General features: G+C 44.5%; 2 protein-coding genes across 6 annotated transcripts in view; one reads left to right on the top strand and one right to left on the bottom strand.

Annotated features, from left to right (window-relative positions):
* Nucleotides 1–7,813, top strand: part of Kctd3 (potassium channel tetramerization domain containing 3) — a 41,653-nt gene extending 33,840 nt beyond the window's left edge. For 3 of the 5 annotated variants that reach the window (XM_042258821.2, XM_006972074.4, XM_076548183.1), the window contains 4 exons: nucleotides 1,404–1,500; nucleotides 4,166–4,350; nucleotides 4,432–4,570; nucleotides 6,212–7,813. In XM_042258821.2, the coding sequence (XP_042114755.2) occupies nucleotides 1,404–1,500; nucleotides 4,166–4,350; nucleotides 4,432–4,570; nucleotides 6,212–6,770 (980 nt within the window). In that variant the 3' untranslated portion in view covers nucleotides 6,771–7,813. The remainder of the gene's footprint in view (nucleotides 1–1,403; nucleotides 1,501–4,165; nucleotides 4,351–4,431; nucleotides 4,571–6,211) is intronic. The other 2 variants (XM_006972075.4, XM_076548184.1) reach the window with 1 other exon arrangement.
* Nucleotides 7,814–8,947: 1,134 nt separating this feature from the next.
* The window catches only part of LOC102928770 (usherin), a 418,898-nt gene continuing 405,415 nt past the window's right edge, over nucleotides 8,948–22,430 (bottom strand). The window contains exons 50-51 of the mRNA XM_076548181.1: nucleotides 15,453–15,674; nucleotides 8,948–13,731 (exon numbers count right to left, since the gene is read on the bottom strand). Of these exons, the coding sequence (XP_076404296.1) occupies nucleotides 13,642–13,731; nucleotides 15,453–15,674 (312 nt within the window). The 3' untranslated portion in view covers nucleotides 8,948–13,641. The remainder of the gene's footprint in view (nucleotides 13,732–15,452; nucleotides 15,675–22,430) is intronic.

The following is a 22,430-nucleotide window of genomic DNA, read 5'->3' as shown; positions in this document are numbered from 1 at the left end:
TTCATTTTTATATTGAAAACCTTTGAGTGCAGCCCCAAATAGGCTGAGCGTCTATAGTCCAGAAGTCTGAATCCCAGTCACCTTCAGCTCGTTCAGCCCCGTGTGAAAGGTGGAAAGTTCCGCACAGTGAAATTTGGTTCCCTTCAACCTGTTAGATCTTTGTTTAGACTGATGTCCTGTCCTCAAGGTTTCTCATTCTGGATGTGAAAATTACAAAAGTCCAATCACTCCAAACTGAAGAATTTGTCATCCAGGAGCCCTGGACGATGTGCTGTTGGGCACCGTGTGCAGACGCCTGCTTGGTGGCAGCTGCTGTTGGTGTTCTCTGGAACACGATACAAAATTATTTCTTTGTGTCCTGAGAAAATAGAAAACCACTGAAGGAGCAATGTGGTTGATGGAGGCTTCTGATTACTTAAATTCTTTGAAAAACATTACATTTTGTGTGTGTGCACTTGAGTAGGTGTTCCTGTGCTTGTGCTCGATCTTGCCAGAGCACACACATGGAGTCCGTTCTCCCCCGCTGTGTGAGTGGGGGAATCCAACTCAGGTCATCAAGCTTGGTGACAAGTACCTTTAACTGCAGAGGCATCTCACCAGCACCATTATATTCCATTTTTTGAAGTTAATATTCAGAGAGATGTTACATTTCTGCTTGTAGGCTTTCAGAACAGTATAGGGATACATGAAATGACTTAGTGCATATCCGCTCTTGCCCTGTCGGAGCTAAGGATCGAGGCCGTGCTCCCAAGCCTTTGTCTGGGTTGTCAGAATCTAAACCAGAGGGACCAAAGGGGCCTTCTGGTACTGTTCCTGCAGATCCTTCAAGAACGATTGCCCTCAGCTTATACGTCTTTAATGAAGATATGGCTTAACAATGAAGAGTACCCCCTGCTCTTCTGGAAGACATGATTTCAGTTCCCAGCGTACACATAGGGAAGCTTATTGGCATCCAGTGCCGCCTTCTGGCCTCTGTGGACTTTTTCTCACATGTGGCACACTAACACACACACTAACACACACACAGACACACACGTACACTGGTACACTGACACAACTAGAAGCCCACACAGACACACACTCATGCAGATACACTCACACACTCACATACTCTTAGACATATTCTCTCTCCCTCTCTCTCTCTCTCTCTCTCTCTCTCTGTCTCTCTCTCACACACACACAAGCACACACACCTTGAAAGAAATACTTTAAAAAAATGTTACATATTTCTATTGTAAAACTTAGTACAGATGGATGTATTTTGCTTGTGTGTGACACTGATTTAGGGCTTGTGCCACAGCAACAGGCATGACGGTTGTTTGGGGAGAGAGTGTTAGAATTGATGTGCTTTTGTAAAAGAAACCGTTTCTCAGCCAGTCTGACCTTCCTGTTTTCTGACACAGGACCTTTTGGAGAACGAGATGATCAACAAGTATTTATCCAGAAAGTTGTTCCTATCACTAACAAGCTGTTTGTCAGGCTGTCGTCCACTGGAAAAAGGTAACACTTTACAGAAAGATGTGTATTCAGAAGTTGCCTTTGTTAGAGGTGGAAGAATGCACTAACCACATTGAGACAAAAGTTCTGTGCTAGTTAACTACTAGACAGGCGAAACTCAGAATCTTCATTGACTCAGGATGTAACAGACTGAGAGCACCGTAGAAAAGAAAACAAACCTTGGAATTTAAACATTTCCCATCATGCACAAACATTATCTACATTGCTGTGTCTCTCAGATGGGACATTACAGATTTCCTGACCATCTCTGCATAGAACAAAAGTAAGGTCATGCTTGGCTGATGGTCATGTGACCTGCAGACCTGCCATAGCTCCCAGTTAGCCGCTGTGTGTCAGTTCACATTTGTCCCCACTCTCCCTCTCCCTGGAATGGCCTGTCTCACTGGGCCCTGCGCTTATGTAGCAGGGATGCCGCTCTGGTCTTGAGTGCTGTTGGGACTTGCTTTTCTGCCTTTGTCTTCAGAGATGATTTTTCTTTTTGTCTAATTTTAACGGTGATCAGTGGATTTCATGGCAGACAGATGTACTAAATTCTAATACTGCCCTTGATTAGCTATGTCAACTCAACTTAAGTGACCTCATGGGTTGCCTGGCCGATTAAGGTTCCATTGTCTGGAGAGTGTGCTGTAGCTGGAGTTTTCTTGTGTCCACCCGGCTCCTGCAGCTGCTCTGTCCCAAGTAAACACACAGAGACATATATTACTTATAAGCTGTATGGCTGTGGCAGGCTTCTTGCTAGCTAGATCTTATATCTTAAATTAACCCATTTCTATAAATCTATACATTGCCACATGGCTCATGGCTTACCAGTATCTTTACATCTTCTCATGGCGGCAGCTGGCAGCGTCTCCTGACTCAGCCTTCCACTTCCAGAATTCTCTTCTCTGCTTATCCCACCGATACTATACTTCCTGCCTGGCTTCTGGCCAATCAGCGTTTTATTTATCAATCAATCAGAGCAACACATTCACAGCATACAGAAAGACATCCCATAGCAGTATGCCTTATGGTAAAGTGACAAAAACAGGATCGGAAGTCCTTAGAGTCGCTGGCTGCTGGGGATGCTGTAGAAATGAGCTTTCCTGTCATTTTGTTTCACTTTGAAAATGATTGTCCCTAGTTTTGCTGTTTGTTCTTCTGCATGTCGGACAAGTGAGCAAGTACAATTCCTACGAGTAGTCATTAAGCACCCAGGGTTTCTTCTCAATGTGGCTGGTGCTGCTGCTGTTTGTAAAGTTCCCTCTGCCTCTCTTTGGCGTGTCTCTGTTACATGGTGTTCTCGTGAATATACTCTGAGAGTGGATAGGTTTTATTTTCATCGAGATTGCATGTAGTTATTAGTAATTAATGACTGAATTCTAGAAAATGACTAATGTGCCAAAACCATCCCACAGATTGTGTGTTCTTAGGAAGTGAATCCAGAGTTTGTAGTTAATTTGTACACAGTGCAGAAGCTGCCAACTGTTTGAAGCTGGACTCCAGCTCTAACAGGTCCGGTTTCATCCATGTTCCATTTTAATGTCTCCTTCTGTGATTATTTTAGAAAGTTTTCTGAGTAAGATGGATTTTATGATCTAGAGGGAAGCTACAGTAACAGAACAAGTTCAGGGCACTAGAGACAGAAATGGAAGGAGCTGACAGAGAGTAGGTCAGAAAGCGGTCCATAGACTAAGGACTCCATCCCATGGCAGGAGACCATGGCAAAGCCGTATTTGTTCTCTCATGCATGTAGTAACATGAATTATTTTATTTTAAAAATAAACCACAAATACAGATGTTTTAAATATTTAAGTCACTTTATAAATATAAATGTTAATCATTATATAAATAATGAAAAACAAAAAAGAAATTGATGCTTCCACATTCATTTCAGGTTTTTAAACTCCTGGTGCCTGGGTGCTGGGACTACGCTTGCTGCTTTTGCAGAGAGCCTGGGTTCAGTTCCCAGCACCCTGGTGGGCAGCTCACAACCACTCATAACTCCAGTTGCAGGAAGTACCTCTTCTGCCCCCTGGGGCACCAGACATACATCTAGGCACTAACACATATGTATAAAATAAATCTTTTTCAAAGTTATACCAACTCAAATACAGGAGAAACCATGTCTTTACAAGTGATCGTAGTGGACCTTACATGTGGGAAATGGTGAAGTTTACCCCAGATGGGGCGTGGGCCCTGGGCCTCATCTCCCCCAGTGGCCGACGCCTCCTCCGCTCAGGCGCTTGTCCTCTCACTTGCCGTCCGTCCGTCCACGCAGGCCCTGCTTGCTGCTGAGCCGCTTCTCCTGTGCGCAGTTCTGGAACCTGAGTGGTTCACACTGTAAAGGCTGCAGAAGCTTTTCTTTTTCAGAGCCAGTCGGCTTTCTTCTCATATCCCCCCTCCCCCGCTTTTCTCTGTTTGCTCACGTCTTCCCTCTGCAGACGTCCACATTCAGGATGGCTTTTGTGACTGAATCATCTCTCTCTGTCAGTTGAGAACACACTAATGTATGAGAAGCTCTTCTCATTCAGAAAAACCAGACTTGTCTTTTCTGTCAACTCTCTTCGATCATTTGAAAACAATGTTAGAGGCATGTTCATTTGGGAACATTTCATGTAGACAGTGTATGCAGTTGCTTCCTTGGGTCGACACCACCCCGTCTTGGCAGGATTTGTGAGATCCAGGCTGTTGACTGCACTACAATCTCCTCGTTCACCGTGAGAGAGTGTGAGGGCTCCAGCAGGATGGGCTCACGGCCAAGGCGCTACTTGTTCACAGGCCACACGAACGGCAGCATCCAGATGTGGGATCTGACCACAGCTATGGACATGGTCAACAAGAGTGAGGACAAGGGTACGTACGTAACCACACAGGGGGATATTTGTCACAAGCTGACCTTTGACCTCGGATGTGAACAAGTGCTTCTCTCCTAAGATGCAGGTGGCCCCACTGAGGAAGAGCTGCTCAAGCTGCTAGACCAGTGTGACCTGAGCACGTCCCGCTGCGCTACCCCCAACATCAGTCCTGCCACGTCTGTGCTTCAGCACAGCCGCCTTCGGGAGTCCAGCTCCAGGTGGGCCAGAGTGGATGGTGCACCCTCAGGGACTCGGTGCTGTAAGCATGCGCTTGGAAAAGCTAGGGCTTTCAGAGTGCAGTTTGAAGTCAGATTAGTTGCTCTTGAATTATTCAAATATTAATAAATTTTTATTTGTATGCATAGCACATGCTTTTCATAGGAAAACATTTTAAACTTTTATTGAGTTTGTTCTTTGACAGTTTCATACATGTATAATGTGCAAGGAGAAAAATATTGTGCTCTTTCGTGTATTTGGTGTGATTGACCCCTGGATTTCATACATGTCAAACATGCTGTTTACAACTGAGCCTGGCCCTTATTCCTTTTTGCTTTTTAGCTTTCTTTGGAAATTTATTAGTTAATTTTCTGTTCCTGTGCTAAAACACCATAACCAAAATAACTTATAGAAGAAGTTTATTTGAGCTTAAGATTCCAGAGGGTTAAGATTCCATCTGTCATGGTGGGAAGCATGGCGGCAGGTGGCAGGCAGCAGGCACGGAGCAGAGACTGAGGGCTCACATCCTGAACCACAGGCACAAGGCTGAGAGAATGAACTAAAAGTGGTGCAAGGCTTTAACTCCCAAAGCTGGCCCCGGTGACATATGTCCCCAGCAAGACAGACAGCATCACCAACTGGGGACCAAGTGGTCAGATGCCTGAGATTATGGGGGACATTTATCATTCCACCCACTTCAGGAAATAACTGGCAGTTGGAATGCCAGCTATGTGATCAATAAATATAAGGGAATTTATTGGAATGACTTACAGGCTGCAGTCCAACAATGGCTAGCTGTGAATGGAAAGTCCAGGAATCTAGTAGTTGCTCAGTCCCACAAGCCTGGGTGTCTCAGCCTGTCTTCTGTACTTGCTGGAATCCCAGAGAAGCCGGCTCCGTTGCCAGTGAAGGAATGGATGTGCTGACAAGGCCCGGGCAAGCAGGCGGAGAAGGAACCCTTCCTCCTCCCATTCTCCTCCCATAGGCTTCCAGCAGAAGGTGTGGTCCAGATTAAAGGCGTGCCTTCCAACTCAAGATCCGGATCAAAAGCCTGAGTCTTCCAGCCCCTAGATCTGGATCACAAGTGTGCCCTCCATTTCTGGATTATAGTTCATTCCAGATCTAGTCAACTTGACAACCAAAAACCACTGTCACACTTCCCCTGAATTAGGAAAATCACGTATCAATTGGATACTTTGTGGAGTTTTTGTTGTCATTACTCAGGTTCAGTGCTAATCAAAAGTGGTTAAGTTATGTTGTCTAATTTCGTAGTAAGGCATTGTGAACTTAGTATAATGAAATAGTTTGCCTTTTCCACCATATTGACAAAACATTTCAAATTCTGAGAATCTAAGGGCCAAATATTGAGTTACATTGATTGCTTATTGGAGCAATTTTAGAGCCTATTTTCCTTCTTCCCTGCTATTCAAAATTTTTGCTTGATTGTGAATGCATGTATGGTATTATGTTGGTAATTATATGTAATACGGTCTACTAGACAAATACATTCTTTTAGAGAGGTGTGGATAGTAATACGCCTTATATGTTTTTATGATGTTTTAGTTGGCAGTTTGACTGCTAAGATAGGCTCCTGAGACCTTGAAGTAAAATCATAACTGACATTTTTAAAATCTGTCTTTTAGCCTTCAGCTCCAGCACCATGAAACCATCCACGAAGCAGCCACTTACGGGGCAACACGGCCTTACCGGGAGAGCCCTCTGTTAGCCAGAGCGAGGAGGACCGAGAGTTTCCACAGCTACAGGGACTTCCAGACTCTCAATCTCAACAGAAACTCAGAGAGGTCTGTCCCAGAGAATGGTCCCGTGGGTCCACCGCAGGCGGAAGCGGAAGGGGCAGCAGGGGAATGCGGTGCGTCTGAGAGGAAGTCCCCGGGGACAGAGCTGAGGTGTGCCAAAGATTTAGATGGCGGCTGTGAAGTGCAGAGAGCAGCTGAGGGGCGGTCAGAGGCCAAGAAGAGGTCATCAGAGGACGACAGCGAGCATAAAGTGGAGTTACGGAGGAAAGGGTTTGAAGCAGGAGGATTCCTTGGTAGAAAGAAGGTTCCCCATCTGGCGTCCTCACCAAGTACCTCTGATGGAGGGACCGACTCTCCTGGTACGGCATCCCCATCTCCAACAAAGACCACTCCATCACCTCGGCACAAAAAGAGTGATTCCTCGGGCCAGGAGTACAGCTTGTGAACTCACCAAAGTGCATGATAGTTTTGATAAATTTACAGGGAAAAAAAAAACTCCCTGGCTTTCCGTACATTGGCTTTTACATCAAAACTCTGTAGGATACAGTTTGACCTGTTTAGTGTTTCCTGGGCCGACTCTTCTGAGGCAGGAACAGAGCATATTCGGGTGTAGTGATGTGTTCCTGGACAGCTCAGAAGTAGCCCCAGGCCTGCAGGCACGTGAAGAGCAGTTTGTAAGCAGAAGTCATGGCCTGGCTGCCCTCTCTGCGGGCTTCTGTCCCAGCACCATGGTAGTGCCCTTAGAGCAGGTGAGGCAGTGGCCCGTTCCTAATCCAGTTGCCCAAGGCTTGTCTTGCAGTGGTACCTTAACGTTAATCACAGAATCTCCTTGGAATGTGGCTCCCAACCCTTGTGATTGCAAAGTGTTTACTAGATACTTGATGAGGTGCTATGTTGTAAAAAAGTCTCATGTAAGTGAAAACACTATTATTGGACCCCAGGTCCCATGGTGCACTACGTCTTTAGGGTTGTTTTACTTCATTGTGGTCATTTTCTGATTCTTGTTGTTGGGAGATACTGCAGCATGCACCACCAGTGTTTGATACCTGAAGTCTCTCCAGTGGGAACAACTGTCTGTCTGAATAGGTAAAATAATAACGACAGGGGAAGCCAGTGTCCAGAAGGGCAGCCCTCTGTTTGCTGGTCTGCCTGCTTTAGGAGCCACTGTGTTTTTTCAGTGTCTCACGGGATTGGAGTTCTGGATTTGGAGTAGAATGCTTCCATATGTAAAACTGTTTTGACTTTATTTTGAATTCTGAGGGCAAAAGAAAAATTTTTGTACATGTTCTTCATTTAATCGGAATGATTTACACATTTCTGTAAATGGAGAAAATGTAAATTTAAACCCATGAGTGAATAATGTATAACTCCCATTCCCAGAAGTATAATGAAGTTGGAAAAAATTCTTTAAAAGTAACTCTATTGTCAGTGGTTTCACAAAAATTCCCTTGTATTTATTTGTCAATTAAATCAAATGAGAAAGGTTAAGGCAGTGTGTCTTCAGTTATTTAAGGAACAGTAGTATCCTGTTTAAGCTGTACCCACGTGTGTTTGTAAAAAAAAAAAAAAGAAAGAAAGAAAGAAACGTAGTTACCGTGTAAGAAGATCACTAAAGAAGAGAGGGAAAGTTGGTTGGCACTAAAATTTCATAGAAAGATCATGTGAACCTTAATCTCAACCTGGCAATTGGAGGCCAGCCTGGGCTACATCATGAGCCTCTGTCTCAACATGGAAGAGTAACTTGTTAAAGCATGGCTGTAGCAACGTTCTGCAGGTCTAGCCTTGGGTCTCCCATCTACAGAAGAGCTGGATTCCAGCTGTCTAGATCGCTGTGCCTACCTTGTCAAGGCTGTGACTCCAAGGACAAAAATGAAACACAGCTGCATACTCTGTTGCTAAAGGAAAAACAGTTTCATGGGGAAAATAGTGCAAGCCTTTTGTTCTACTGAGGGGGTAAGTGTTGTTCTCATCTCACAGATGGCGCAGACCGCAGAGGGAAAGAGTAGCCAGTGGCTGAGCCAGCTTTGGGACTGAGGTCTTTTGTTTGAAAAGCCTACAGTTTCCTTCTTGGCGTTCCCATTAGGATTGCCTGGCCTGGTGTTAAGTTGTCCTAGCCCTGTTCCAGCCTTGCTGAATCTGAGTGTTGCAGTGAACTCATTTTGGGAAGGGAATCACAGTTGATTGTCGTGTACGTTGGATCAGAACATGCTCATCACATTCTGGTTTCTTAATAGGTATGCCTCTGTCATTTTTTATGTGTGTCTCAGGCTTGCTAGAATATTCTTTCTCAAGTATATTAAACCTCATTCACATTTAAATATCTATTCAGACCGTCTCTATGTGCATTACGACTGCATTGTTGTACCTGTCCTTTGCTTTCTTCAGCAGCGGTAGGTAGTGTGTTGTGTGGATGCCAGCGTGAGTGCCAGAGCAGCACAGCATGCTCTAACAGACTTGTCAGTGCTTGGGTTCTCTGTGTGTTTAGTTCACGTTGAGGGGAGTTGAAGGGACAGGAAGGCAGAAGAGTTCCTGAGATGAAGACCATGGGAGGGAAATGGCAGGAAGGAGTGGGCAGGCTGTCTAGACAGGACAGACGGGGACAGGGAGGACCCCAGGGCCCTGTAAAATACAACCTAGACTCCCATCAGCAGACTCGCAGACCTCGGGTCCCTCTCAGCCTGGAGGGATGAAGCTGTTCAGTTTGCTTCCTTGCAGCTGGGTCTTCTGCCTTTCAAGGATGTTGACTTCTTTGTCTAGCCCTGGGAAAGTGCTCAGTGGTCCCCTAGACCAGAACCAGCACCCCGTTCCATTTCCTGGGGGGCTCATGCGGATCTGAGGTGACGTCTATGCAAGTACACTTGACTGAAAATCAGGAGAAGGACTTGGTGGAAGGTCCCTCCCCTGCAATGGGCCTCTGCACCCAGTCAGCTCTCAGCCCTCCCAGAGAAGGGAACAGTGGGTCAGTGGAGTGGTGTGCTGTTATCTTGTGACTGAGTGGGGAGTTCTGCTGCCGCTCCTTAGCCAAGAAGCACAAACGATGAGCCCCAATAATAATGATATTGATAACCATTGATCATATTCCTGGTGAGGAATAATGGGAGAAGGCTAATTCCTCACTGGGTATGCATGGAGAATGTCACTCGGGTCATCAGATTTTAAGCTGAATGCAGGCACCGGGGCCTGGGCTGGCTGGACAAGCAGAAACTTGTTCACCTTTCTGTTTCTGGAGCCATTCTAGTTCTTAGTCTTGTTTTCCGACAGAGCTTGCTTTGATTTGAAGTGGAGTGGGTCCGAAATTCCCATTGACGCTTCTAGGAGGGAGGGAGGGGGCAAAGTCCTGTCTGGGTAAGAAAGCTTCCTTACATGCTGGCACCCCAGAGGGGCTTTAGCTGTTGGTGCAGAAAACCGTGGCTACTGTGCAAGCTTGTCTCTGTTGTCGTTGGAACTCATAAGACGTATACTGTGTGGAGAGACTGAGGAACAGGGTCTCCCATAGCTGCCTGACCTAGCTGACCTTACCCATGCTCCCTACACGCACATACCTTTTCCAGACCGGCCTCCCCCTCCCGTCCCTGTCCTTACTGTGTGCAAAGCTCTGTTGGCATTAAAAGACAGTGGGCTGTGGAGGTGCCCCACCCACCACTGGAAGAGCACTGGCTGTGGAGCTGTGGGTGGGGCGTGGCAGTAGCAAGATTGCACACACTTGTAGCAGGCCCTGGGCCAGCTTTCCTCCCAGCATTGCTGCAGTCAGCCCGTGGAGGAAACAGCACCCTATCTCAGCAGCAGAGCTTCATGTACTTCCTGGTTCCTGGAGGCTTAAGAGCCTTGCTGGCTCGTGTGAGTTTGCATAGTGCAGGACTAGGTGCCGGACAAGCTGCTGCTGGTAACAAAGGTCATCCTACTCAGTTGGGAGGCTGGAGGGCAGGGCTCTGTTGGTCTTCATAACTGCTCTTTCTGCCCTGCATCCAGTGGCTGGAGCCTCTTTGCCTCTCTTCTGCATCTGCTTCTCCTCCAGGTCTGTACACTTGGGTGAACTACTGGTCACTGGAAGTGTCTTAACCTTGGCCTTCAGATCCTGTGAGGCCAGAGCAGAGCAGCGCGTATCACTTGGTGTGCACTGAGCTCCCGTGGCTTAATGTCACGTTGAGGCATAGAAAATGGTTCTTAAGGTTAGCCAAGTGTTCTGAGGGATGGTGGCATCTTGGAAGCAATTGGAACTGTGAGCACCTGGGCCCAAGTTTATGCAGGGACAGACAAGGGGACAAGATGACCCTGACACAGACGAGAGAAGAGCCGGGAGTAGGGGACTGAGGCACAGGTAGGCGTGGAGATCTCACTGCTCAGTCTGGCCTCTGCTCAGGACGAACAGGGTGGCAGAGAAAGGCCGACCCTGACGTAAGACTCCCCTCTGTCTCAGTGCAGGTGGGACAGATGGGTTCCAGATTCTCCCATCGTCCACTCAGCTGCTTCCTGTAGCACTGGACATGATAAGACTCTAAGACACTCAAAACAAAACCTGATTTCCTTTTGCCAGGTATAGCCTCAATTCATTCTGGGATGTTTCCCTTGCATGAGATGATGGGAGAATTCACACCCACCTTTGTTCATGGAGCCTACTCATGAGAAGAACCAAAAGAAAAACAGGTTATTGAGTTTTTCAGGTTGTCTGTCTCCATTTGCAAACACCCAGAAATTGGTTGTGGTTACAGGCTTCCAAGCAGTGCTCCAATGCCCACCCAGGGTTTTATAAAGTTTAAAGGCTCCAAAAGGAAAGAAAACTTTTCTGTGTCCCTCCATTCCTGTACCCATTGCATGACCCAGTAGGTGATGAGACTCGTCTGAACCAGTCTCAACTGGTTATAAGGACAAGGCATTTTGGGTCCAGCCAGTTGTCAATGGGCTCAACAGCAAGTCTATTTATTGTAAGCCACTCTGTTCAGTTTTAGAGAAGAGAAAATAAATGCCTTGAGTGTGCATTAAATTCTCCTGTGCTGTTTGATGAGTTCCCTAAGAGGCTAGCTCTGGAGATAACAGATCTTGGCATTGCCTGCATCAGCTGGCCCTCTGGCTGTTTCTCCCTGCCCCAGAACCAAAGAGTAAAGGCATCATGACGCACTGATCTTATGATGAAAATAAAGCAACTAATGTAGAACACAGAAACCACCTATGTAGTAAGTCCAGAACCTCAGTTTGCTTTATCTGCTACTCACTGTTGTGGTGGATCACTCTGCTGTAGGAAGACTGGTGTTTTCTGTAAGGTTTACCTGGGAACTCACCGGCCCTCAGGGTAGCGGCATGTACACAGGTGGTATTAAGTTACTGCAGATGTAGTTTGGATTCAACCTTCTTTTATTAAGGCGCTATTACACAACACTATCTTTGAAGCCAAACAGCTGCCGTGGCATCCACCAAGCCAACTTGTAAAGATTGTCACAGGAAGGTTTGTTCATGTCATTAAGTCTCATAAGAAAGCTAGAAAGCATACACAAGTTACCAGGGTCTGGGCAAGTTATATATGGTATGTAACAGGTCAGAGTTTAATACATTGATATCAAACTTCTGCTTAAATCAATGGAGTTATTATATCTGTAGCAATTCCAAGGACTGGCTTAAAGAACAGAATCACATCTGAACAAAGTTTCAGTGTTTGGTTCCCCCCCAGCCCCCAAGCTTTATCTAAATACTACCCAGTGGATAGAAGGCCAGTGAAGGCTGTCTGGACCTTTTAAGTGTTGGGGAACCATACTTGGGAGACTAATGTGGTCAGAGGGATTAAAAGGAAGGCTATTTCCCATTTCCCTCTCAAGGTCAGCTTTGTCCCAGGGACCTCTGAGGTATAACTAGGGAATCACCTGTTGTCTTGTTCAGGGAGACTATGGAGATGCTTTCCAGTGACTGTAGACTGGTTAGAGCTCGAATTGAGTCTACAGAGAGGCATGTCAACAGGGAAATTTCCTCCATATTTGTGAATGAAGACATGGTCAAACAAGGTTTCTGACCTACCCTCACATAGATGGGACAACTGGCAAACCCCAGTGACCCGAGGACCAGAGCCTCATCCAGCCTTGACAGTTAAAAAGAAATGATTAATGTTGGCTGCCTGCATGGTGCTAAACACACAGCAGGAAAGTATCACACTCCAAGGGATCATCCTCCCTGGACATTAGGCTTAGTCCTCAGGAGGTGTTGTTTAGACAATATTTCTCACTAATGATTTGTTCCTGATTGGAAAAATGCTGCCCAGATGTAGGAGCTCATGATCCTGGTTCAATTCTGTAGTGCCTACCTGCAGCCATGAGAGGCAGGCCCCCTTTGCTATAACCTAATAATTATGTGGATAAAGCTTAGTGGACTGGCCAGTTCTGTTTCAAAAGGTAGGAAACTTTTGGCAAGACGGGGAAATGTGTGTTATGACGTGTACAGCCACTGTGGATGCCCCGCCACTTCAGTTGTGATAAGGGGTGCAAGTGTTTAATTCCGCTCTTTGCTTTGACACTTAAGGGTGGCATGTGTGCCACAGGTTTGGATGACAGTTCAGCGTCCCAGAAGTCCAGCCCTGGACTGTTGGATCATAGGCGTAAATAGTGGCTTTTAAGCAAAATAAGCAGTTAGTCCCTGGCAAAGGGCCACAAGATATGGCCATATAAACTCAGAAAAGTGTCCTAAAACTTTTAAAACTAAAGGAGGTTTTCTGGGAGCGGCAGATTCATATTTTATGAAAAGTACTAATTGACGATCTTGCAGGTTAATTCTGAAACGAGACCTGGGTTCAAGCAATGGTGGTCTGGTTGTCACATTCCCAGTTTGCATGCACGAGCTAAGTCCTTAGGAACAGCTAGGAGAGCTGTGTGCAGCTGGACTGTAGTTGGGCTGTGGGAAGCTCGCAGCAGCAGCTCTAGAACCTTCCCCATGTGTGCATGCAGAGCTGGTTGTCCGCTGCAGTGTGGAGCTGTGACTGCTAGTGCAGGTGTTGCTCATGGATCTCGCCCTCCTCCTAGTAGTCATGCTTGGTTTTAAACCAGTGACATCTCATTACTGATAACAAGCGTGTGCCGTCTTGACATGGCCTGGATTGTTCCTTTAACAGTGTCCCTGGCAGAACCCAGAGAACCAAATGTTTTGTCGTCCACAAAATCAGCAAGGCAATGCAATTCCTTATTTGAGAAAACCAGAGAAATGTTTCTTAAGTCTCTATTTGGAAAAATAAAAAAAAAAAGTTTTCTTTAAGTATTTTTCAGCTTTTGTGACATGTGGTAACCAGGAGAAACAGGATACAGAGCATGCACCCCAGGTTTCCATGTTATAACGTCCATTCTTTACAGGTGGGTGTCGGTGAAGGTGGTGTGTTCCTTGGTTACTGAGCTGAAACCCTTGATGGCATTCATTAGTTCCTCTTCATCCACATACTGAAAAGCAAGCAACCATAAAACATGTTCAGTGAAGTAAAAGCTGCCTATGTCCAACACTAGGATGTGGTTTGAGACAGACCTTCTGTTAAATTCCCTTCACTGAAGGGATCACATGAGATTCCAGTTAGTTCAACACACAGAGTGTCACACTGTACAATCTTAGCCTCTGTGAGCCTCAGTTTATCTGTAGAGTAGGGAAATTTGCAATCTGTGTATATGTAGTTTATAAGATTTAAAAGAGTAAAAGCCAGGCCACAAGCTATTGTGCCGTGGTGCTCTCTACTCCGTGTACTGTATTTATCAACAGGGTTAATGTTATGATTTCATAATGAATCAGTAACTTGCCAGGTGTTGGCACCCTCACAGGACTCCACTGACTCCTGCACACGGCCCTTTACTAGGACCAAACACCAAACTCACATGGCCATTGTTACAGGCAAAGCCTCTGATCACAATCCCGCAAAACGATGACTTATGCTCTTGGGTAGGTCCCAGCCACCTCTCATCCTACACTCCTGTAACGATGGTGGCTGCGTGCAGATTATTTGTAATGTTCCATCTATGTCTTCATTGTTACAGGGAGTAAATTTACGTTTTGAAAAAAATTCATTTAGCAAATATTCAATTTAATTGTCCCTTCCATTTAAAACCTAGATCTGGAATGGAATTATGTGATTGAGTTATAACAAGATCAGGATTTTTGAAAAGGTTTTTTGCTTTGTGTGTGAGGCAATGTCTCATGTATCCCAGGTGGCCTCAAACTTGCCATGTAGTTAAAGATGACCTTCGACTTTTGATCCTCCACTGTGTTCCTTGGGATTGGACCAGGGCTTCATGCATGCTGAGCACTGTCACCTGAGCCAGCCCCAGGAAGAAAACTTTTACCTTCACTATGTATTTAATCTTTCGGAATAAGCACAAAGGACTTGGGTGATGGCAGGAAAAATTGTTTTGTCATTTTGTCGTTAGTCAGAAAGGAACTCAATGAAGCCACCCACTTTTCGGTGAAGGGAGAGTACAGAGAACTTTGGAGGCAGTGGACATGAAGGGGAGCTAAGCTCTCTGCCAGTTTCTTCTCCGACGAGCTGAATGGAAAGGCACTGCAGTAGATGTCTAGGATGACAAGCGGGATCGTTAGTAAAAGTCCTACGATGTTCATCCCCTCAGCCACTAGGGAGCTTGAGGCTGATACGAGATGACAGGTGATCCCTCAAAGCCAGTCATTCCTACAATTGGACTAAATTTATGAAAGATGGTGCTCATAAATGGTGACTGAGGTCTAGTGATGCGTCTTAGTTGGTAGAGTGCATGTCTAGCACGCACAAAGAGCCCTGGTTCAATCCCCGGTGCTGCATGTTTGTTTTTAAAGGGAGAATATAGAAGCACCTGCCTGTAATGGCAGATTTTAGGAGATGGAGAAAGGAGAAACTTGTTCAAGGTGATCCTGAGATCCATGTAACCTTGTCTCGGTTGAATACCAGGAATGTAGTTATGGCTTCTGGTTTTCTTAAAGTAAACCAAGTGTTGCATTTTATGCCTTTTAACCAGTTTCTGTATTTTCTGAGTGTCTTATCATCTAGCAGGACAACAGCAGTTCCTACCCCGTTAACAGTGTTGCTGCTGCTGTTTGGTTAAGTCAGTAGTTTACAACAGAATTGGGCAGGTAGTACAAGGGTGCTCAAGGGCAGCAGTATGAGTACAGGAGGCCATCAACTCACCAGTCCACTGCTGTGGCCCATAATAGTTTCCCAGAGTGAGTCATCTGCCAAGCCCTTCTTGTCTGGAATGTCCATGAGCTGGCTGACACTGCGGTGGAGAGAGCCCTGGGAGTAGGTCTGGCTGATTTGGCTTTGACTTGGGATCCTCAGTACAGACACACTTCGGCTGCTCCGAATACTCAAAGGTGTCCCAGACCGAGGGATTCTGGTGTCGGCTAATCCCTGAAAAGGAAGCTGCTGTTGGAGATGGACGGGTAACAGCGAGGTTGGGGACTGGTTTTCACACATCATGCTTGAAAGAAATGATGTTCTAGAGCCTCCTACAACAGAACTGAACTCTGCAGCTATGAGCACCTGGAATACTGTGCCCTCATTTCCCTGAGAAATGTGCCTGTGGTTAGTGGCAGTGCACTTGACCCCTAGGGTACTCATGTCCTGCCTTGGTGGCTGTTGCTCCCACTGGGGCCAGGCCTGCCAAGCAGTGAAGCCAGGGAGGTGGGGCTAGATTAAGGTGCTCTCTAACTACACACTGACATGGAGCCTGCCTCTTGAACTTCTCCCTTGTCAAAAGTGAACCATATTGTTCATGGTTGCCCTCTAAGAGCAATATATATTTTATTTTCAGAGTTCTGGATTGGTGTAGGAAGTGATCCCGCCCTTCTTCCTCCTCTCATATTTACCTTCTTGTAGGAATCTAGATTCCATAAATCATCAGCTCTGTCGTTCTCACCAGCAAGGCAAAATATCTCCATAACTATAATCTAAGATGTGCTCTTAAGGTAAATTCTAGCTGACTGAAACATGCAGAGTTCTGATTTCATGGTCCCATCAGTGAAATATTTCTGCTTCTTACTGGACAGTCCACACAGCATGCCCAAAGAGCAGATGGCATCCATGCAACACACAGAGGTACCTCAAAGTGCATGGTGTAACTTTTTAGGGTGACACTGCTGGACACATCAGATATGTCAGCCACAGAGTCAAACTGAAAGGAAAAAGCAAATGGGTGCATCAGTATTTAACACTGTTTCAGGGGTTCGGAACCAAGATGGCCAAGAAGTACCCTTCACTGGGCGGTGGTGGCACACACCTTTAATCCCAGTACTCAGGAGGCAGAGCCAGGTAGATATCTGTGAGTTCGAAGCCAGCCTGGTCTACAGCATGAGATTGAGATTCAGGACAGGCACCAAAGCTACACAGAAAAACCCTGTCTCAAGAAACCAAAAATAGATAAATAAATAAATAAATAAATAAATAAATAAATAAATAAATAAATAACTCTACTACAAAAAAGAGTTTGAGCCACTAGTGGGCAGCTGTTTTGAGAAGAGAGAATGAATTCTAGAAATCAGAAGTGGTGGAAACACCAAAGAGCAAGAACAACCAGTGGAAGGTGACCTAGAGGCTAGAAAAGCAATGTGTGACCTTGTCACCAGGGTCCTGGCCAGGAGGGGACCAAATGCTGCTGGCATCATGTAAGCAGGTGCAGTAATGTGGACCATAGCAGCAAATAGGAGTGAGACATCCACAGTACTTAGAAGTGAAAAATCTAGTTTGAGAAGCTGATGGGTGTTAAAACAGCTCCCCAGCCAGGGCTGTGGCTCAGTAACAGAACACTTCACTAGCATGTACAAGGCCTAGGGTTCAGTCTCAGCACAGATTAAAAGAGAGAAGTGATTCCTGTGAATCAAGGAATGTGCTCACTCTGAACTGCCCCCAGAACTCAAGCAACCATAATAGCCCCTTTTGATGACATCTTGGCTGTCAAATAATAGGCCCCACCCAAAGCCTTGGGCCAGTATGTACCTCCACCTTCCTGGGCAGAAGATTGCTTTAAAGGATCCTGCAGTGTAAAGTCTGGTAGCTGCTGTGGCCAGGAGCTCGTGAATTGGGGAGGATTTTTCTACAACACAGTTGGACTGTACCCACTGCTGAAAATCCCTGGTCTCATCCATGCCTACATAGCTAGAGCTGATAAAAGTCCCAGGAAAACCCAGTAGGCAGCTCCAGCAACACAACACCTATATCTATGACTGCATGTGAGCTAGGGGAGTTCCCTTCTCAGTCAGAAAAGTTGGAATATTAGGGACATGCCAGTTTCACCCGTGCCTTTGGGTGCTAAGCCTTATGACTTCAGGAACATAGTAACCAGTGGCTCTAACCTGTCAGTACCTGCATTTCATAAGAGGATCTACAGAAGTTCTCCTCCTAGCCAGCAACTTGTATCTCTGGGTAGACAAGGACACCCTGGGGACCAGAGAAAGAGTCTGCATATATTACATCCTGAACGGTAAGTGTCATCCCTACAACGGCTCTCCCTGGAGGGACATCCCCTTCCAGTCTCTGAAGCTTTAGGAGTATTAGAGGCCAGATCCACAAGCCTCAGAACTGCCCATATTGACTTGTGAAACCAAATGGAAGTTTCCTGCATATCCTCCCAAGGAGTGGATATGGCAGAGCACATGCCTTAATGAAAATGCTATATGTACTAGATGATTGAGGGAACGAACCTCACAGCCTGTGGACTTGGGTCCATACTTGCTGGTGCCATGTGTGCTTGTTCCTGTCTTCTGCCACTGTCATTGCCTACAGGACACAGGGAAGTCCATCATTGCTCGGCCTATAGATGCTAACACAATCTTTGGACATCTGTGGTACCTGCAAAGGGCCCCATCCTACATCCTGTGGCTCAAGAACTGTCACGGCCAGGTCACAATCCTTGGCATCACCTGCGCTTGCCCCAAGGAACTTGGTTCTCCCTGTACCCATGCCACCTAGACTGGCAGCTGCTCACCAATCCCAGTGTTATTGGAGCTGCCTCTGTTGGGCCTAAAGACACATACCCTTGTAAGTCTGTGTCTCACTCAAACAAGTGCCACCATGAACTACTGCAGTCTAGGCACTAGAGACTGTTTTAAGCTCCCTTATAACCAAATGTACCAAACTGTCATCCGATATCTCATATAAACAACAAAACCCTTTTCCTATAAAAATGGAAGAAAAATGTTACAGTAGGCATACATCTAAGGACATAAACATGAGAGGATATATGGCCAGTTCTTAATAAGAATTCTCCAAGAACGCATCTAAATTTGAAGAAAATTTACAAAGTGCCTAAAACAATAAACACGATCCTAAAGAAATTGAGACTTAAGTGCAGACAAATACTACAAAGAAATGATGGGACAGTGTAGAAGGTCAATGAGGAATTCCCTAAAGGATAGATATCATGAAAAGAACCAATCGGGAATCTTTCATGAGTGAAATGAAAAGTTATAAGGGAAATTTTCCACAATAGCATAGGACAAGCTGAAGAAAGAATTCAGAACGTGGGGACAGCTTACTGACACTGGGACATTAAGATGAAAATGGACCAAGAATGATGGAACTTACAAGGCCCATGGTGACATATTTGCATTTTGAGAATTATAGAAAGTGAAGGAAGGGGAAAAGGTACTGAAAAAACTATTTCACAAAATGACTGAAAGTGTTCCAAGAGCTGGTGGGTGGGGAGGAGATCTGTGAAATGCTGACTTCTGGGTAGGACACAGCTGTTGCCAGTCAAGATTCCAGCATGCATCACCACTGTCAGAAGAGCTGCTGGCAGTTGATGGCTGCTGAGGGAGGAAAACGTACTTTTCTTTGGGTAGGTCCATACCCCAGTGGATGGGCCCGTATACCCGTGCACATGTGGGCAGCATTAGTTGTACTGGGGAGTTGGTATTAATAGCCATTTAAAAAGGAAAGCATGGAATTTGGAAGATTTGGGGTAGTGGGGATCAGAGGAAGATAATGGTAAATGTATATGATTAATATAAATTGTATAAGTATATAAACATAATAATACATTTTAAAAAATCCTCAGAGATATGGATATCCAGATTTCTGAAGCTGAAAGATCCCAAACTAGCTTCATCCAGAATAGACCTTAATCATGGTATGTTTTAGTAAATATTGTGTATATAACCAAGAATTTTCAAAACATTAAGGGGCTACTCAGATTTGCAGCAGAATTTTCACAGAAAACTTATAGCTATAAGAGAATAATATTACATATTAAAAATACAGAAGAGGAAACATGCTTAAAATAATACTAAAGTCTTTCCCAGATAAGAAGGAACTTAGGGAATTCTTTGCCAACACTAGGAAACACAGGGACATTCTACCTAGAAATGAAGGTAAATGGTAACTGCTGTTATGAAAACAATGTATAAGACTCATTGGAACAGCACCCTAAAAATTTAAAATTAGATGCTGCCAAACAAATACAAGGAAAGCAAAATGACAGGAAGTAGTAATAACATCATTCCCCATAAGTGGATAAAATTCACCAATCAAGAAATATAGATTGGCAGAATTAAGAATTGATTGAAAGCCAGATATAGTGGTACACACATATAATGTAAGTACATGGAGTCAGAGGCAGGAAGATTATTAGTTGCAAGCCATTTTGGCATCCCTGGTTACAAAAACAACAACAACAAAAACCAAGAGAACAAACAACAAAAATCCTAAGACCCAACTATATACTGCCTACAAGAAACTCGCTTCATTGCTTCGCTATAAAGATATACCAAGTATACTAAAAATATACTAAAAAGATACATCACAAATAGGAACCAAAAATGATCTGAGTTTCTTAGTTCAGGTCTGTCATCCATGCTAGTTAGGAGGCTGAGGCAAGAAGATGACAAATTCAAGGCCAGCCTGGGCAACTGAGGGAAATCTTATCTTAAAACCAAAAAATAAATAAATAAATAAATAAATAAATAAATAAATAAATAAATAAATAAATAAATAAATAAAAGGGGTGGGGGTGGGGGTAGAGGAGATAGATATAGCTTAGTGGCGGAGTGTTTTCCTGGTATGTGCAAGGTTTTAGGTTCAGTCTCTGGTATTAAAGAAAAAAGGTATTGCAAGAATAGCTGCATTTATTTCAGATAAAATAGATATTAAAATCTTTACAAAGAGACAACCATAGTGAGAAAATGATTTGTTCAAGAAGATGACATAAGAATTGTAAAGAGCTGGGTGGTGGTGGCACATGCCTTTAATCCCAGCACTCAGGAGGCAGAGCCAGGTGGATCTCTGTGAGTTGGAGGCCAGCCTGTTCTCCAAAGCGAGTTCCAGGAAAGGCACAAAGCTACACAGAGAAACCCTGTCTGGGGGGGGGGGGGAGAATTGTAAAGATATGTAAATGTCCTGATCTGAATGAGAATGGTCCCCAGTTGGTGGAACTGTTTGGGAAGGATTAGGAGGTGTGGCCTTGGTTGTCTCAACATGTAAGCTCTCCTCTACTCCCAGTGCCATGCCTGCCAGCTGCTATGCTCCCCGCCATGATAATCATGGACTCATTCTCTGAAACTGTTATGCAAGCCACCAGTTAAATCCTTTCTTTTCCAAGTTGCCTTGGTCATAGTTACTTTTTTATTGCTGTGAAGAAACACTAAGACAGTGCCCAACACGGGGCTTCCCAATACAAAGTAAATTTAGCTCTAAAGTAAAAGATTAATTCCATAGGAGCTGGGCATTTCAACACCCAAATTTCCTCACAGGGAATTCCATGCAAACACAAAATCATCAAAGAGACAGCAGCGTAGAACCATACTTCAAAGGAAACACATTCCTAACAGTTACTGAACATTTTATCCAGCAGCAGCACACAGATTCCCATCAGAATCTTGAGGATAGAGCAGTTAAGCCACAAATCAAGACTCAACAATTGCAGCTCTACTCAGACTATGAAAGATTAAAACTACAATCTAAGAACAACAGAGGCAATGGAAAGTGAACAAATAAATGCATGTAAATTGAATGACATGCTCCTAATGGCCTAGAGGTCCCACAGAAATTCAAAGTCATAAGAACTAGTATGAACGCCTACCAGAAGCTGGAAAAACTAGAAACTAGTAGATGTTTGAGCCTATCTAATATGCCCCAAAGTGAATCAAAGTGAACAGAAAATCCAAACAGACCAATAATCAGCAAATGATGTTGAAACAGTAAGACCCTTTCATCTTAGGGCTGGAAAGATGAGTCATCTGTGAGGAGTGTCATGGCTCTTGCAGAGTACCAAGTTTTGTTCCCAGCACTTCTGCCTGTAACTCCAACTCCAGGGGAATCTGAGACCTCTGGCCTCTGCAGGCACCCGAACTCACATGCACATACTTACATATAAACACATAAACATATAGTTAAAATCTTTGAAAAAAATTCAACCTTTCCTCTAAAATGTCTCAGTTCTGATGGCTTTGCTGAGAGTATTTAAAGGATAACTACTTCTCATGCCTTTTAAACTATTCCAAAAATCCCAAATGACCAGAACTCTTCCAAATTCTTTATAAGGCTAACATTACCCTGATACCCAAGCCAGACAAACAAAAACCAATACAATAGAGCATATAGTGCTACTGCACACAGAAATAGATGTGGACTCATACCCCGCAATGGACACAGAAGCAAGCATTCTCATTACATATTAGTGATCAAAGTTCAAGTTGATGCTTATATACTAGTAAGACCTGAACCAATATCCCAGCCTGCATGCAAATGAGAACATGCATAAGACACTGGTTTTTAACTCATTTAGAATTCATTAGAAATTGCCTCTTGAAATAGCATTTCCCTTTTCACATAAAAAAGAACACATACCATGATTAGGTGGAACTGGTCCCAGGCATGCAAGGATGGTTCAACATGTACAAATCAAGAAATGTGATATTGTATCATCAGAAGGAAGAAGAGAAACCATACAGTTCATTTTGCAGAAAAGGCGTTTGATAAAATTCATGGTAAAATTACTAAATAATTGCACATATAATCATACTTCCATGGACTGAAGAACATTTATATATAACAGCTATCACATACTATACTTGGGCAAAAGGAAAAAGCTTGCTTGCTTTCTTTTGAAAGAAGACAATGATGCCCATCCTCACCACTGTTAACAGTACCGAAAGGAAGTCTTTGCAAGAGCAA

Source organism: Peromyscus maniculatus, chromosome 11 (assembly GCF_049852395.1).
Source record: "Peromyscus maniculatus bairdii isolate BWxNUB_F1_BW_parent chromosome 11, HU_Pman_BW_mat_3.1, whole genome shotgun sequence".
Taxonomy (NCBI): domain Eukaryota; kingdom Metazoa; phylum Chordata; class Mammalia; order Rodentia; family Cricetidae; genus Peromyscus; species Peromyscus maniculatus.
This window is presented reverse-complemented; position numbering and strand designations above follow the sequence as displayed.